Source organism: Drosophila suzukii (genome assembly GCF_043229965.1).
Source record: "Drosophila suzukii chromosome 2 unlocalized genomic scaffold, CBGP_Dsuzu_IsoJpt1.0 scf_2c, whole genome shotgun sequence".
Taxonomy (NCBI): Eukaryota; Metazoa; Arthropoda; class Insecta; order Diptera; family Drosophilidae; genus Drosophila; species Drosophila suzukii.
Genome location: NW_027255896.1, coordinates 18,349,300 through 18,362,765, shown reverse-complemented (window position 1 = coordinate 18,362,765; position 13,466 = coordinate 18,349,300). Strand labels below are relative to the sequence as shown.

The following is a 13,466-nucleotide window of genomic DNA, read 5'->3' as shown; positions in this document are numbered from 1 at the left end:
TACCTATATCAATTCATGATTTGATTTCAGTAGAGATGCCAGACGTAAAAAATTAGGTATTTTAGTCTGGTCACACTTTCGCAAAAAGTAAACAAACCAAACAACGCGATGGATAACGTTAAATTCTTCATTTGCAATAAGAACCGGAAAATTAATTTCCAAAGTCGCTGTGTGGAGGCACAGAAGATCGATGGCTTTATTAAAAGTGAGGCGGTTTTTGGTGGCTAGGAGTCACAGGATGCTGATGCAGGTGTACCCGTCTGCAACCGCGACTCTCAGACTGAGGACACCTAGAGTGCGAAGATTCAGGAGCAGGCCAAGAAGCAATGAATTTTGGTCACTTATGCAAGAGCCTAAAAATGAAAAATTTGTTTTTTGAGAACTTAAGGATGTCAAAGAGTTCATTTTTCGAACTGTGCGAATTGCTACGTCCGGTGCAGAGCATGTTTTTAACCGTTCCAGTTCCTCTGGAGAAACAAGTTGCGATTTGCGTATACAAACTGGCGACCTGTGCCGAGTATCGAGTGATTGGGGATGTATTTTGAGTACATAAAAGTACTGTGTACAAGTACTTTCATATTGTTGTTAAAGCAATGGTGAAACTTACGAGTGTATTAATTTCATTCCCAAAACTGGATGAATGCATTCAAAATGCAGGTGCATTTCAAAAAATGTGTCACATTCCTAACGTGATTGGAGCTATTGATGGTAAAATGCCTTTTAGAATATTAATTACAAATTATAAACGCTTTGTAAAAATTATTTAGGAACACACATTCCTGTTAAAGCCCCAAAGATTGGCTACATGGATTTCGTTAATCGCAAGGGATGGACATCGATGGTCATGCAAGCTGTAGTTGACAACAATTACTTGTAAGTAAAACCATATTTAGGTATTGATTTTTATTCCAAATATTATTTATTTTTAGGTTTAGAGACGTCAGCATGAAATTGCCAGGAAGTGTCCACGACGCGACGGTCTTTAAAGAATCTGGAATTTTCAAGAACCATAGCCGAATTATTTCGGAATTTGTAAAACTGGTGGGCAACAAAAAGATTCCCTTCATTATCCTAAGAGATCCTGCATACCCATTGCTACCGTGGCTTCTAAAACCATATACTGGATACCTAACAGGAAGAGTCGTTCAACTGCTACCTTAGCTCGGGCAGAATTGTAGTGGTGAATGCCTTTGGTCGATTGATAGGACGCTGGAGGTGCCTGGCCAAAAGAGTAGATACCGATTATAAACATGATATGTACTTCATAACTTCGTGGAAATAAGAAAGCAGAAGTTTACGCCAATCAACGAATATGAAAGTAACCAGCAACCACCAGACTGGCATTGTAACCAAGTATTGGAATCTCCTGAATGAGATCCATCTGATCTTAGGGAACACATTAAGGAATACATTCCATCTAACTTTCCTTTGCGAAGCAGTTCAATATAAAAGAAAATTGCACTTTTAGTTTTGTTTCGAAACATTTCAGCTTTAATTGGAGTTGAAGAACACTCGCATGAATCTTTGGGTCTCGGCCCGATCCTCCGCAAGAACATCGCGCATGCTGTGCACAAAGGTGGCGTCGATTTCCCGTTGAGCCTCAAGGAACTCCTTGTTCTGCACCTCCAGCATGTCCAACGCCTCCTTGTTGTCGTTTGACATCTTCTGAACCATCTGCACGACGATTTCCTTATTTAAAAATGAAGTGAAATCATTTAAAATTACCATCGTGTTACCGTTAATGATAATTAATATGCTTACTTAAAGTTTGGCGGCTCCTAGGCATAGATGTCTCTACCAGGAGTTCAGGTGCATCAACAGTAGAAGACTTCATTGGCCAGTTCATCGAAGCCATCGATTTAACACCCACAAACCGCCCAAGCCTGTGACGCTTACAATTTTCATGCTAGATAAAAAATTTTAACTGAAATGTATTGGTCTCGTCAATACCTATCGACTGATCCAAAAAAAACAAGGAAGAACGCTATAGTCGAGTACCTCGACTATCAGATACCCGTTACTCAGCTAAATAGAGATATGCAAGCAGCAAAGCGAGATTAAAATGCGCCACCTACCGGCGGTATACAGATTTAAGCGTTATGGGCGTTAGAGTGGGCGTGGTAAATTTTTTTTTTTAACCAATCGATAGGTATTGACGAGATCAATACATTTCAGTTAAAATTTTTTTATCTAGCATGAAAATTGTGGGCGTCACAGGTTTTCGCGGTTTGTGGGCGTTAAAGTGGGCGTGGCAAACTTTTTTTTGGGTCAATCGATAGGTATTGATGAGAACAATACATTTGAGTTAAAATTTTTATTCTAGCATCAAAATTGTAGGAGCCACAGTTTTGGGCGGTTTGTGGGCGTTAGAGTGGGCGTGGCAAACTTTTTTTTGAGTCAATCGATAGGTATTGATGAGAACAATACATTTCAGTTAACATTTTTATTCTAGCATCAAAACTGTAGGAGCCACAGTTTTGGGCGGTTTGTGGGCGTTAGAGTGGGCGTGGCACTGTGCTGAAACAAACTTGCGCTGCGTAAGAAGCTCAGGAATCTGCACGCCAAATCTCAATAGCCTAGCTCCCATAGTTTCCGAGATCTCAGCGTTCATCCGGACAGACGGACATGGCTAGATCGACTCGGCTAGTGATCCTGATCAAGAATATATATACTTTATGGGGTCGGAAACGCTTCCTTCTGCCTGTTACATACTTTCCGACGAATGTAGTATAAAAATTTGCCACACCAACTCTAACACCAACTCGCTTTGCTGCATATCTCCATTTCCCTTTAGCTGAGTAACGGGTATCTGATAGTCGAGATACTCGACTTTAGCGTTCTTCCTTGTTTTTTTATGAACTAATTGAACTTCGATTATCTTAAGCGAGTCTCTATCTAATAACACAGGTAATGGCAGAATATTATCATCGACTATTTTTAACAAGATCTAGTACGTTGTTGAACAAAAATGATCAAGGCACTTCACTGTGCTGGCAATGCGTATGTATTTTTCCTTTTCACCTCGCAATCGTCATAATTCAATTGCTTGAATTGCTGCCAACTCCTACGAACCAGATCCCGCGTTCTCCTGCACGGCAGCCACCATAGTTTTCGTCTTCCGCTTGGGGCGTTACTGATACTTTGTGCTGTAGCAGTTAAAGCAGACCCCTTCCGACATTTTGGGTTGTCTACAATCTATCAAAATGTCCCATTTGCCGACAGTTGTAGCAGCGAGAGGCTTCAGGATCCTGCCTTCTGGTCGACTGGAAATTGGACTTCCGTTTAGTTTGCTTCTCCAACTTTGAAATCTTTCCAAGCGTCTACTTTGATTTATCGTAGATCATAATTTCTTCCGCAAGTCGTCCAAAGAACTACAGTTAGCCATTGCAAACGCGGCTCCCGAATTTTCTTCTAAGCCTTCCATGATGAATCGGATGATAATTTCTCTAACCAGTTTTTAACCTTAACCTTGAGATCGAATACAGCTATCAATTCGGTTCGCAGTGCTGGCCAAGTTAGGGCTGCCGTCTCAATCATGAACGACCTCGCAGATCTCCTAAGCAATCGTATGGCGAAAATAAATCATTGTTTCTCCGATACACTGTAATTAACGCACCCAAATCATTCATGTCGATGCCATGTCCTCGAGCGGGTTCATTTTGGCTCAACGAATTTTCTAAGTCAGCCACCCATTTACGCGCAACATACAGCTTCTCGATTTGTTGCAAATGTTGGATTTCTGCCTCAACGTTTTCCGCCACTTGATCACGCCGCTGCACGTCCGCAGCCGCCATGCCAGAAGCTTCCAAAAATTCTTCAGACGCCACCACTTGATCACGCCGCTGCACGACCGCAGCCGCCACGCCAGAAACTTCCAGATATTCTTCAGACGCCACTACTTTGTCGCCTTTTGCCTGTATACTATGGTCGTCCCTTTCTTGCTCATGTTTGTTTTCACTACCAACACAAGCGTCATCTCCCGGGCTCGAATATGTTGGCTCCCCAGGCGAGATTTCACTCAGCCCCGATTCCCCCTGGTTCAGCCCCTCCAGTTTTGCTGATTCCAGACGGTCCATAATGGCCTTCACAGCTAACACGCTGTTTCAGTCTTGGATAGCTTTAAACTCAGATTTCGAACTCTTTATTATGTCCTTGTATCTCATAGCCGAGTTATTACCGCTTTTACGGCCTTTCAACTCCGCACCCGATATGCATAGCTTTTAATTTCACTTTATGTTAACTTATTCCCGGTTCTCGTGTCTTGTCAATATCCTCGTCCTCTTCTTAGTGATCGCACTTTCCCTCTCGTGCTTCATCGAATTATTCAACGCTTGTTATCGATATTTACATGGGGCATTCTCTTACGTCTATTAAAATAAGATATTTTCACTATTTACATTCGGCCAACATGACTACAGATCCAACATGCTTTTAAATGGCAATTGAGTTAATTGACAATCATCAATATCAACAACTTCATATCAATCATTATCAAAAACACGGCTTCTCATATATGGCCCACGATATTTTGGGGCAAACTTCTTGTTTACATCTGCTGTAGTATCGACATTACGAATAGCCACATAATCACCTATTTTATATTCACGAGGAGCTCTATTACTATGTTTATGCTATGGGAATCGCGATTTCTTTAAAGCGCGATATAAAAACAATCCCTGTTTATGCTACACATATCAATTCATGATTTGATTTCAGTAGAGATGCCAGACGTAAAAAATTAGGTATTTTAGTCTGGTCACACTTTCGCAAAAAGTAAACAAACCAAACAACGCGATGGATAACGTTAAATTCTTCATTTGCAATAAGAACCGGAAAATTAATTTCCAAAGTTGCTGTGTGGAGGCACAGAAGATCGATGGCTTTATTAAAAGTGAGGCGGTTTTTGGTGGCTAGGAGTCACAGGATGCTGATGCAGGTGTACCCGTCTGCAACCGCGACTCTCAGCCTGAGGACACCTAGAGTGCGAAGATTCAGGAGCAGGCCAAGAAGCAATGAATTTTTGTCACTTATGCAAGAGCCTAAAAATGAAAAATTTGTTTTTTGAGAACTTAAGGATGTCAAAGAGTTCATTTTTCGAACTGTGCGAATTGCTACGTCCGGGGCAGAGCATGTTTTTAACCGTTCCAGTTCCTCTGGAGAAACAAGTTGCGATTTGCGTATACAAACTGGCGACCTGTGCCGAGTATCGAGTGATTGCGGATGTATTTTGAGTACATAAAAGTACTGTGTACAAGTACTTTCATATTGTTGTTAAAGCAATGGTGAAACTTACGAGTGTATTAATTTCATTGCCAAAACTGGATGAATGCATTCAAAATGCAGGTGCATTTCAAAAAATGTGTCACATTCCTAACGTGATTGGAGCTATTGATGGTAAAATGCCTTTTAGAATATTAATTACAAATTATAAACGCTTTGTAAAAATTATTTAGGAACACACATTCCTGTTAAAGCCCCAAAGATTGGCTACATGGATTTCGTTAATCGCAAGGGTTGGGAATCGATGGTCATGAAAGCTGTAGTTGACAACAATTACTTGTAAGTAAAACCATATTTAGGTATTGGTTTTTTTTCCAAATATTATTTATTTTTAGGTTTAGAGACGTCAGCATGAAATTGCCAGGAAGTGTCCACGACGCGACGGTCTTTAAAGAATCTGGAATTTTCAAGAACCATAGCCGAATTATTTCGGAATTTGTAAAACTGATGGGCAACAAAAAGATTCCCTTCATTATCCTAAAAGATCCTGCATACCCATTGCTACCGTGGCTTCTAAAACCATATACTGGATACCTAACAGGAAGAGTCGTTCAACTGCTACCTTAGCTCGGGCAGAATTGTAGTGGTGAATGCCTTTGGTCGATTGATAGGACGCTGGAGGTGCCTGGCCAAAAGAGTAGATACCGATTATAAACATGATATGTACTTCATAACTTCGTGGAAATAAGAAAGCAGAAGTTTACGCCAATCAACGAATATGAAAGTAACCAGCAAAGTATTGGAATCTCCTGAATGAGATCCATCTGATCTTAGGGAACACATTAAGGAATACATTGTATCTAACTTTCCTTTGCGAAGCAGTTCAATATAAAAGAAAATTGCACTTTTAGTTTTGTTTCGAAACATTTCAGCTTTAATTGGAGTTGAAGAACACTCGCATGAATCTTTGGGTCTCGGCCCGATCCTCCGCAAGAACATCGCGCATGCTCTGCACAAAGGTGGCGTCGATTTCCCGTTGAGCCTCAAGGAACTCCTGGTTCTGCACCTCCAGCATGTCCAACGCCTCCTTGTTGTCGTTTGACATCTTCTGAACCATCTGCACGACGATTGCCTTATTTAAAAATGAAGTGAAATCATTAAAAATTACCATCGTGTTACCGTTAATGATAATTAATATGCTTACTTGAAGTTTGGCGGCTCCTAGGCATAGATGTCTCTACCAGGAGTTCAGGTTCATCAACAGTAGAAGACTTCATTGGCCAGGTCATCGAAGCCATCGATTTAACACCCACAAACCGCCCAAGCCTGTGACGCTTACAATTTTCATGCTAGATAAAAAATTTTAACTGAAATGTATTGGTCTCGTCAATACCTATAGATTGATCCACGCCAACTCTAACGCCCATAACGCTTAAATCTGTCTACCGCCGGTGGGTGGCGTATTTTAATCTCGCTTTGCTGCTTGCATATCTCCATTTCCCTTTGGTCCCTTTAGCTGAGTAACGGGTATCTGATAGTCGAGATACTCGACTTTAGCGTTCTTCCTTGTTTTTTTATGAACTAATTGAACTTCGATTATCTTTAGCGAGTCTCTATCTAATAACACAGGTAATGGCAGAATATTATCATCGACTATTTTTAACAAGATCTAGTACGTTGTTGAACAAAAATGATCAAAGCACTTCACTGTGCTGGCAATGCGTATGTATTTTCCCTTTTCACCTCGCAATCGTCATAATTCAATTGCTTGAATTGCTGCCAACTCCTACGAACCAGATCCCGCGTTCTCCTGCACGGCTGCCACCATAGTTTTCGTCTTCCGCTTGGGGCGTTACTGATACTTTGTGCTGTAGCAGTTAAAGCAGACCCCTTCCGGCATTTTGGGTTGTCTACAATCTATCAAAATGTCCCATTTGCCGACAGTTGTAGCAGCGAGAGGCTTCAGAATCCTGCCTTCTGGTCGACTTGAAATTGGACTTCCGTTTAGTTTGCTTCTCCAACTTTGAAATCTTTCCAAGCGTCTACTTTGATTTATCGTAGTTCATAATTTCTTCCGCAAGTCGTCCAAAGAACTGTAGCCATTGCAAACGCGGCTCCCGAATTTTCTTCCAAGCCTTCCATGATGAATCGGATGATAATTTCTCTAACCAGTTTTAAACCTTAACCTTGAGGTCGAATACAGCTATCAATTCGGTTCGCAGTGCTGGCCAAGTTAGGGCTGCCGTCTCAATCATGAACGACCTCGCAGATCTCCTAAGCAAACGTATGGCGAAAATAAATCATTGTTTCTCCGATACACTGTAATTAACGCACCCAAATCATTCATGTCGATGCCATGTCCTCGAGCGGGTTCATTTTGGCTCAACGAATTTTCTAAGTCAGCCACCCATTTACGCGCAACATACAGCTTCTCGATTTGTTGCAAATGTTGGATTTCTGCCTCATCGTTTTCCGCCACTTGATCACGCCGCTGCACGTCCGCAGCCGCCATGCCAGAAGCTTCCAAAAATTCTTCAGACGCCACCAGTTGATCACGCCGCTGCACGACCGCAGCCGCCACGCCAGAAACTTCCAGATATTCTTCAGACGCCACTACTTTGTCGCCTTTTGCCGGTATACTATGGTCGTCCCTTTCTTGCTCATGTTTGTTTTCACTACCAACACAAGCGTCATCTCCCGGGCTCGAAAATGTTGGCTCCCCAGGCGAGATTTCACTCAGCCCCGATTCCCCCTGGTTCAGCCCCTCCAGTTTTGCTGATTCCAGACGGTCCATAATGGCCTTCACAGCTAACACGCTGTTTCGGTCTTGGATAGCTTTAAACTCAGATTTCGAACTCTTTATTATGTCCTTGTATCTCATAGCCGAGTTATTACAGCTTTTACGGCCTTTCAACTCCGCACCCGATATGTAAAGCTTTTAATTTCACTTTATGTTAACTTATTCCCGGTTCTCGTGTCTTGTCAATATCCTCGTCCTCTTCTTAGTGATCGCACTTTCCCTCTCGTGCTTCATCGAATTATTCAACGCTTGTTATCGATATTTACATGGGGCATTCTCTTACGTCTATTAAAATAAGATATTTTCACTATTTACATTCGGCCAACATGACTACAGATCCAACATGCTTTTAAATGGCAATTGAGTTAATTGACAATCATCAATATCAACAACTTCATATCAATCATTATCAAAAACACGGCTTCTCATATATGGCCCACGATATTTTGGGGCAAACTTCTTGTTTACATCTGCTGTAGTATCGACATTACGAATAGCCACATAATCACCTATTTTATATTCACGAGGAGCTCTATTACTATGTTTATGCTATGGGAATCGCGATTTCTTTAAAGCGCGATATAAAAACAATCCCTGTTTATGCTACACATATCAATTCATGATTTGATTTCAGTAGAGATGCCAGACGTAAAAAATTAGGTATTTTAGTCTGGTCACACTTTCGCAAAAAGTAAACAAACCAAACAACGCGATGGATAACGTTAAATTCTTCATTTGCAATAAGAACCGGAAAATTAATTTCCAAAGTTGCTGTGTGGAGGCACAGAAGATCGATGGCTTTATTAAAAGTGAGGCGGTTTTTGGTGGCTAGGAGTCACAGGATGCTGATGCAGGTGTACCCGTCTGCAACCGCGACTCTCAGCCTGAGGACACCTAGAGTGCGAAGATTCAGGAGCAGGCCAAGAAGCAATGAATTTTTGTCACTTATGCAAGAGCCTAAAAATGAAAAATTTGTTTTTTGAGAACTTAAGGATGTCAAAGAGTTCATTTTTCGAACTGTGCGAATTGCTACGTCCGGGGCAGAGCATGTTTTTAACCGTTCCAGTTCCTCTGGAGAAACAAGTTGCGATTTGCGTATACAAACTGGCGACCTGTGCCGAGTATCGAGTGATTGGGGATGTATTTTGAGTACATAAAAGTACTGTGTACAAGTACTTTCATATTGTTGTTAAAGCAATGGTGAAACTTACGAGTGTATTAATTTCATTGCCAAAACTGGATGAATGCATTCAAAATGCAGGTGCATTTCAAAAAATGTGTCACATTCCTAACGTGATTGGAGCTATTGATGGTAAAATGCCTTTTAGAATATTAATTACAAATTATAAACGCTTTGTAAAAATTATTTAGGAACACACATTCCTGTTAAAGCCCCAAAGATTGGCTACATGGATTTCGTTAATCACAAGGGATGGGAATCGATGGTCATGAAAGCTGTAGTTGACAACAATTACTTGTAAGTAAAACCATATTTAGGTATTGGTTTTTTTTCCAAATATTATTTATTTTTAGGTTTAGAGACGTCAGCATGAAATTGCCAGGAAGTGTCCACGACGCGACGGTCTTTAAAGAATCTGGAATTTTCAAGAACCATAGCCGAATTATTTCGGAATTTGTAAAACTGATGGGCAACAAAAAGATTCCCTTCATTATCCTAAGAGATCCTGCATACCCATTGCTACCGTGGCTTCTAAAACCATATACTGGATACCTAACAGGAAGAGTCGTTCAACTGCTACCTTAGCTCGGGCAGAATTGTAGTGGTGAATGCCTTTGGTCGATTGATAGGACGCTGGAGGTGCCTGGCCAAAAGAGTAGATACCGATTATAAACATGATATGTACTTCATAACTTCGTGGAAATAAGAAAGCAGAAGTTTACGCCAATCAACGAATATGAAAGTAACCAGCAACCACCAGACTGGCATTGTAACCAAGTATTGGAATCTCCTGAATGAGATCCATCTGATCTTAGGGAACACATTAAGGAATACATTGTATCTAACTTTCCTTTGCGAAGCAGTTCAATATAAAAGAAAATTGCACTTTTAGTTTTGTTTCGAAACATTTCAGCTTTAATTGGAGTTGAAGAACACTCGCATGAATCTTTGGGTCTCGGCCCGATCCTCCGCAAGAACATCGCGCATGCTCTGCACAAAGGTGGCGTCGATTTCCCGTTGAGCCTCAAGGAACTCCTGGTTCTGCACCTCCAGCATGTCCAACGCCTCCTTGTTGTCGTTTGACATCTTCTGAACCATCTGCACGACGATTGCCTTATTTAAAAATGAAGTGAAATCATTAAAAATTACCATCGTGTTACCGTTAATGATAATTAATATGCTTACTTGAAGTTTGGCGGCTCCTAGGCATAGATGTCTCTACCAGGAGTTCAGGTTCATCAACAGTAGAAGACTTCATTGGCCAGGTCATCGAAGCCATCGATTTAACACCCACAAACCGCCCAAGCCTGTGACGCTTACAATTTTCATGCTAGATAAAAAATTTTAACTGAAATGTATTGGTCTCGTCAATACCTATAGATTGATCCACGCCAACTCTAACGCCCATAACGCTTAAATCTGTCTACCGCCGGTGGGTGGCGTATTTTAATCTCGCTTTGCTGCTTGCATATCTCCATTTCCCTTTGGTCCCTTTAGCTGAGTAACGGGTATCTGATAGTCGAGATACTCGACTTTAGCGTTCTTCCTTGTTTTTTTATGAACTAATTGAACTTCGATTATCTTTAGCGAGTCTCTATCTAATAACACAGGTAATGGCAGAATATTATCATCGACTATTTTTAACAAGATCTAGTACGTTGTTGAACAAAAATGATCAAAGCACTTCACTGTGCTGGCAATGCGTATGTATTTTCCCTTTTCACCTCGCAATCGTCATAATTCAATTGCTTGAATTGCTGCCAACTCCTACGAACCAGATCCCGCGTTCTCCTGCACGGCTGCCACCATAGTTTTCGTCTTCCGCTTGGGGCGTTACTGATACTTTGTGCTGTAGCAGTTAAAGCAGACCCCTTCCGGCATTTTGGGTTGTCTACAATCTATCAAAATGTCCCATTTGCCGACAGTTGTAGCAGCGAGAGGCTTCAGAATCCTGCCTTCTGGTCGACTTGAAATTGGACTTCCGTTTAGTTTGCTTCTCCAACTTTGAAATCTTTCCAAGCGTCTACTTTGATTTATCGTAGTTCATAATTTCTTCCGCAAGTCGTCCAAAGAACTGTAGCCATTGCAAACGCGGCTCCCGAATTTTCTTCCAAGCCTTCCATGATGAATCGGATGATAATTTCTCTAACCAGTTTTAAACCTTAACCTTGAGGTCGAATACAGCTATCAATTCGGTTCGCAGTGCTGGCCAAGTTAGGGCTGCCGTCTCAATCATGAACGACCTCGCAGATCTCCTAAGCAAACGTATGGCGAAAATAAATCATTGTTTCTCCGATACACTGTAATTAACGCACCCAAATCATTCATGTCGATGCCATGTCCTCGAGCGGGTTCATTTTGGCTCAACGAATTTTCTAAGTCAGCCACCCATTTACGCGCAACATACAGCTTCTCGATTTGTTGCAAATGTTGGATTTCTGCCTCATCGTTTTCCGCCACTTGATCACGCCGCTGCACGTCCGCAGCCGCCATGCCAGAAGCTTCCAAAAATTCTTCAGACGCCACCAGTTGATCACGCCGCTGCACGACCGCAGCCGCCACGCCAGAAACTTCCAGATATTCTTCAGACGCCACTACTTTGTCGCCTTTTGCCGGTATACTATGGTCGTCCCTTTCTTGCTCATGTTTGTTTTCACTACCAACACAAGCGTCATCTCCCGGGCTCGAAAATGTTGGCTCCCCAGGCGAGATTTCACTCAGCCCCGATTCCCCCTGGTTCAGCCCCTCCAGTTTTGCTGATTCCAGACGGTCCATAATGGCCTTCACAGCTAACACGCTGTTTCGGTCTTGGATAGCTTTAAACTCAGATTTCGAACTCTTTATTATGTCCTTGTATCTCATAGCCGAGTTATTACAGCTTTTACGGCCTTTCAACTCCGCACCCGATATGTAAAGCTTTTAATTTCACTTTATGTTAACTTATTCCCGGTTCTCGTGTCTTGTCAATATCCTCGTCCTCTTCTTAGTGATCGCACTTTCCCTCTCGTGCTTCATCGAATTATTCAACGCTTGTTATCGATATTTACATGGGGCATTCTCTTACGTCTATTAAAATAAGATATTTTCACTATTTACATTCGGCCAACATGACTACAGATCCAACATGCTTTTAAATGGCAATTGAGTTAATTGACAATCATCAATATCAACAACTTCATATCAATCATTATCAAAAACACGGCTTCTCATATATGGCCCACGATATTTTGGGGCAAACTTCTTGTTTACATCTGCTGTAGTATCGACATTACGAATAGCCACATAATCACCTATTTTATATTCACGAGGAGCTCTATTACTATGTTTATGCTATGGGAATCGCGATTTCTTTAAAGCGCGATATAAAAACAATCCCTGTTTATGCTACACATATCAATTCATGATTTGATTTCAGTAGAGATGCCAGACGTAAAAAATTAGGTATTTTAGTCTGGTCACACTTTCGCAAAAAGTAAACAAACCAAACAACGCGATGGATAACGTTAAATTCTTCATTTGCAATAAGAACCGGAAAATTAATTTCCAAAGTTGCTGTGTGGAGGCACAGAAGATCGATGGCTTTATTAAAAGTGAGGCGGTTTTTGGTGGCTAGGAGTCACAGGATGCTGATGCAGGTGTACCCGTCTGCAACCGCGACTCTCAGCCTGAGGACACCTAGAGTGCGAAGATTCAGGAGCAGGCCAAGAAGCAATGAATTTTTGTCACTTATGCAAGAGCCTAAAAATGAAAAATTTGTTTTTTGAGAACTTAAGGATGTCAAAGAGTTCATTTTTCGAACTGTGCGAATTGCTACGTCCGGGGCAGAGCATGTTTTTAACCGTTCCAGTTCCTCTGGAGAAACAAGTTGCGATTTGCGTATACAAACTGGCGACCTGTGCCGAGTATCGAGTGATTGGGGATGTATTTTGAGTACATAAAAGTACTGTGTACAAGTACTTTCATATTGTTGTTAAAGCAATGGTGAAACTTACGAGTGTATTAATTTCATTGCCAAAACTGGATGAATGCATTCAAAATGCAGGTGCATTTCAAAAAATGTGTCACATTCCTAACGTGATTGGAGCTATTGATGGTAAAATGCCTTTTAGAATATTAATTACAAATTATAAACGCTTTGTAAAAATTATTTAGGAACACACATTCCTGTTAAAGCCCCAAAGATTGGCTACATGGATTTCGTTAATCACAAGGGATGGGAATCGATGGTCATGAAAGCTGTAGTTGACAACAATTACTTGTAAGTAA

The 13,466-nt window shown here is 41.3% G+C and overlaps 3 protein-coding genes and 1 long non-coding RNA gene across 4 annotated transcripts; 1 reads left to right on the top strand and 3 right to left on the bottom strand.

Moving 5' to 3' along the window:
* The first annotated feature begins 57 nt into the window (after nt 1–57).
* On the top strand, nt 58–1,307 carry LOC139354555 (uncharacterized). The gene is made up of 3 exons (XR_011605516.1): nt 58–708; nt 768–873; nt 930–1,307. It is a non-coding gene; the product is annotated as an uncharacterized lncRNA (long non-coding RNA).
* Nucleotides 1,308–2,981: 1,674 nt separating this feature from the next.
* On the bottom strand, nt 2,982–4,076 carry LOC139354554 (uncharacterized). Its single transcript, XM_070998808.1, has 2 exons — nt 3,617–4,076; nt 2,982–3,556 (listed from the first exon to the last, which is right to left on the bottom strand). Exons 1-2 carry the CDS (start codon nt 4,074–4,076, stop codon nt 3,534–3,536), a joined length of 483 nt encoding a protein of 160 aa, XP_070854909.1. The 3' UTR covers nt 2,982–3,533.
* A 2,676-nt stretch (nt 4,077–6,752) lies between these two features.
* Nucleotides 6,753–8,101, bottom strand: LOC139354551 (uncharacterized). Its single transcript, XM_070998805.1, has 2 exons — nt 7,555–8,101; nt 6,753–7,494 (listed from the first exon to the last, which is right to left on the bottom strand). Exons 1-2 carry the CDS (start codon nt 8,099–8,101, stop codon nt 7,472–7,474), a joined length of 570 nt encoding a protein of 189 aa, XP_070854906.1. The 3' UTR covers nt 6,753–7,471.
* A 2,612-nt stretch (nt 8,102–10,713) lies between these two features.
* LOC139354550 (uncharacterized) lies at nt 10,714–12,062 on the bottom strand. The gene is made up of 2 exons (XM_070998804.1): nt 11,516–12,062; nt 10,714–11,455 (listed from the first exon to the last, which is right to left on the bottom strand). The coding sequence occupies exons 1-2, from the start codon at nt 12,060–12,062 to the stop codon at nt 11,433–11,435; spliced, it is 570 nt and encodes a 189-aa protein (XP_070854905.1). The 3' UTR covers nt 10,714–11,432.
* Nucleotides 12,063–13,466: the final 1,404 nt, after the last annotated feature.

Excerpts from the sequence above, each read along its gene's own strand:
- LOC139354550 (XM_070998804.1), bottom strand. The coding sequence starts at position 12,062 with ATGAGATACAAGGACATAATAAAGAGTTCGAAATCTGAGTTTAAAGCT. Across the intron at positions 11,456-11,515 it reads CATCGACATGAATGATTTGG|GAGATCTGCGAGGTCGTTCA; the intron begins GTGCGTTAATTA and ends ACGTTTGCTTAG.
- LOC139354551 (XM_070998805.1), bottom strand. The coding sequence starts at position 8,101 with ATGAGATACAAGGACATAATAAAGAGTTCGAAATCTGAGTTTAAAGCT. Across the intron at positions 7,495-7,554 it reads CATCGACATGAATGATTTGG|GAGATCTGCGAGGTCGTTCA; the intron begins GTGCGTTAATTA and ends ACGTTTGCTTAG.
- LOC139354554 (XM_070998808.1), bottom strand. The coding sequence starts at position 4,076 with ATGGACCGTCTGGAATCAGCAAAACTGGAGGGGCTGAACCAGGGGGAA. Across the intron at positions 3,557-3,616 it reads CATCGACATGAATGATTTGG|GAGATCTGCGAGGTCGTTCA; the intron begins GTGCGTTAATTA and ends ACGATTGCTTAG.